This window comes from Halyomorpha halys, unplaced genomic scaffold, assembly GCF_000696795.3.
Source record: "Halyomorpha halys isolate HHAL.00 unplaced genomic scaffold, Hhal_1.1 Scaffold25.1, whole genome shotgun sequence".
In the NCBI taxonomy this organism is placed as follows: domain Eukaryota; kingdom Metazoa; phylum Arthropoda; class Insecta; order Hemiptera; family Pentatomidae; genus Halyomorpha; species Halyomorpha halys.
Genome location: NW_027107314.1, coordinates 1,266,126 through 1,268,971, shown reverse-complemented (window position 1 = coordinate 1,268,971; position 2,846 = coordinate 1,266,126). Strand labels below are relative to the sequence as shown.

Here is a 2,846-nt window from a genome sequence, read left to right as displayed (position 1 = left end):
TAATAATAATAATAAAATTATTCCTATTTTTTTATGTGATTACAATAAAAGAAAATATATCCCAAAAAAGTGTCTGAGCTTAAATTTGTGTACATGGATAGTAACATTTGATTACTATTAAAGCACATTTTATTTTACTTTTATGTGTGTTAATTTACTTCATTTGGAAAGGAAAATATTCCTATTGATCAACAGACTACAAATATTTCTTTATGAATAAGAATATCACAATTCTCTCAAACTTCTTTAGTAATTACATGAATAGTAAAGTAGGGCTATGAAAGAGAGAAGCGAGCATGAGAATGAGCTGATATAAGTTAGATTCTCAAGGACGTTTCCTCACTTTGACTATGGCAATGTGGTAAATGGAGGTCTCTCAATTTTAGAGTACAAATTAAAATGAATCATGAATTCCTTTTTAAGATTTGTCTTTGTTACCTTGAGGTGTTCTCATTTTTCCCATCTCTTTGATGAATTAAAGTTGCTCTTCCATTCTAACCATGGACAAAGTATTCTCAGATCCTACTCCTGTAATATAAATTCTCAGTCCAATTACAGGAAACAAGGCTGGAAGAGATGGAATTCCATCTTTCTTTGTGTTTATATTTTTATGTAGTATTTATGAATTTATTCAGTGTTTCAAGTTCTTTCATAGCTGTTTTGTACTTTTTATTTTAATTTAGAGGGAAGAATCTATTGTTATTTTGCTTATTTATTATATATTTTCTATATGTCAGATATTGTATTTACTGAGTTATTTTTATCATTAGTTTCTGGTTAGATGTTTTTTTTAATTGTATATTTTGTTAATCTCAAGGGACCTTGTCCCAAAATAAAGTTTATTTTCTACTCTGTTTTATTCTACATGTGTTTTATGCTTTATTTTAGAAATGAAAGGAAGCAGAGTATTGTATTGTCTATAACATTTGCAATAGTCCATGCAGCAGTCTACTTTATGTATGGTTTTGCATTTATTTATGGCTCTAACTTCGTAGCAAGTGGCCTAATGACAGCAGAAGATATTTACAGGTTCAAATTTATTTTTTCTAATATTGTTTTATTCATTTACAGTCAGACCTAATTTATTAAGATTAATTTCAGAGTTCTGTTTGCATTAATTCTTGCATCAACAAATCTGGGCACCACAACTCTGTTTTTCCAGGATTTTAGTAAGGCCAAACTAGCTGTGACACAAGTAGTCAAACTCATGACAATCGCCAGCTCCTTAGCTAAGAATGATGAAGGTGAAAAGCTAGTAAGTTGATGTAGCTTTCAATATTATTTTAAGATGAGTGATTGCAGGAGTAAATATTGTAGAGTTAGTCGGGGCAAGTGTAGATTAAAATTTTGAATGTTTGTTTTTAGTATGCTGTTGACAATCTTCTTTTAAAAAAGATTAATTTTATCAATAAATATGTCATACTGTTGCTATCCACAAGAAAACATTGAAAATTATTGATTGGTTCATTTTGTAATAAAAAAATTAAAAGTTAAAACATAGTAACAAGTATGCAGTTATCACAAAAAAGTGGTGTAAGAGTTGAAATGACTTTGATTCATTTTGTGAATAATATATTATCACCAATAATATATTAATTTGGTAAAAATTTCAGAGAACGATGTGTTTTCCCTCTAATCTAAGGTCATGGAAGTAACAGGAGGGTATAATATGACACAGTTTAAATGAATAATAAAATAAAAAATTTTTATTTAGGAAGTTTAAGAAACTAAGCGGAAATTTTTCTATTTTTTAAATGAATTTTACTTATTTACATTAGGACTATAAAATGGAGTTGCATATGGTCCATACTGGCCCCTTCGTTCACATCCACTCCTACCCCAACATGAAAAGTTTAGCGTAAATGCAGACCTTTGCTTACAACATAGTGGTTTCAAAATATTGCTACTAATAATATTTAGGCCATAAATTAACACATTATAGCATCAAATTATTTGAAAACAGCTCCTACTTTAACGAGTTGATTAATTTCATTGTACATTTCATCTTCAGGTTCCCCAGGGATGCTTCTGTCAGCCCATTTTATGAAGAGTTGAAATGGCTTTAACACTTCTTCCATCACAAATATTCCCTTGCATCCTTCATCTACTTAGTTTTACATTTCTGCCGTCCATCGTACATCTCTGATCACCTTGATCTTAAATCCTTAGTACATTCCCACAACACCCGTTCACAGCCTTCATACTTATATGCTACTGCCAATCGAACTGCAGGCTTTGGCAGATCTTTCCTTATCTGTTCCTCTTCCCAATGGAATTTTATTCTCTCCTTCATTCATTGCTCTAATATCCTTCCAACCTTGAAATCCCATGTCTTAATCACTTACGTCCATCCAATTCCCACAGAATAACAATAAAAAGGTTTAAACAAAACAAAATGTAAGCCCATACAATCATTTTTCTTTATTAGAATATACCTCAAGATTTATGATTTTTTAGAGGATTTATTTTTTATTTGCCTTGTTATTTATTTATTTATTATTTTTCTACATTTGAAGTTTTTGTTTTTAATTTAATTTTATACTTATAAATATGTATATAAATAACAACTGTTCATTTTGTTGTTATTTTTAGTTCATCTGTTAGTTTCTTGCTCATTTACATTATTAGAAGTTAGTTATGAGATAATATATGGTTTTATTTTGTCACTTTTCTTTTCTTTTTTATATTCTGTTAATTTTTGTTATATATTTATTTTTCTTCTCCAATTTATTATTTGAGTTAATTTTTATTATTAAAAATTTTGTATCATACTCTAAGGCCTTTGGTTGATGCCTATAATATTATTCTAAAGGGACTAGTTCCAGGTTAAATAAAATTATTATTAA

At 28.8% G+C, this 2,846-nt stretch overlaps 1 protein-coding gene across 1 annotated transcript in view; it reads left to right on the top strand.

Annotated features, from left to right (window-relative positions):
- Window positions 1–2,846, top strand: part of LOC106682805 (ATP-dependent translocase ABCB1) — a 36,648-nt gene that overhangs the window by 26,752 nt on the left and 7,050 nt on the right. The window contains exons 24-25 of the mRNA XM_067045624.1: window positions 889–1,029; window positions 1,102–1,255. Coding sequence (XP_066901725.1) covers window positions 889–1,029; window positions 1,102–1,255 — 295 coding nt within the window. The remainder of the gene's footprint in view (window positions 1–888; window positions 1,030–1,101; window positions 1,256–2,846) is intronic.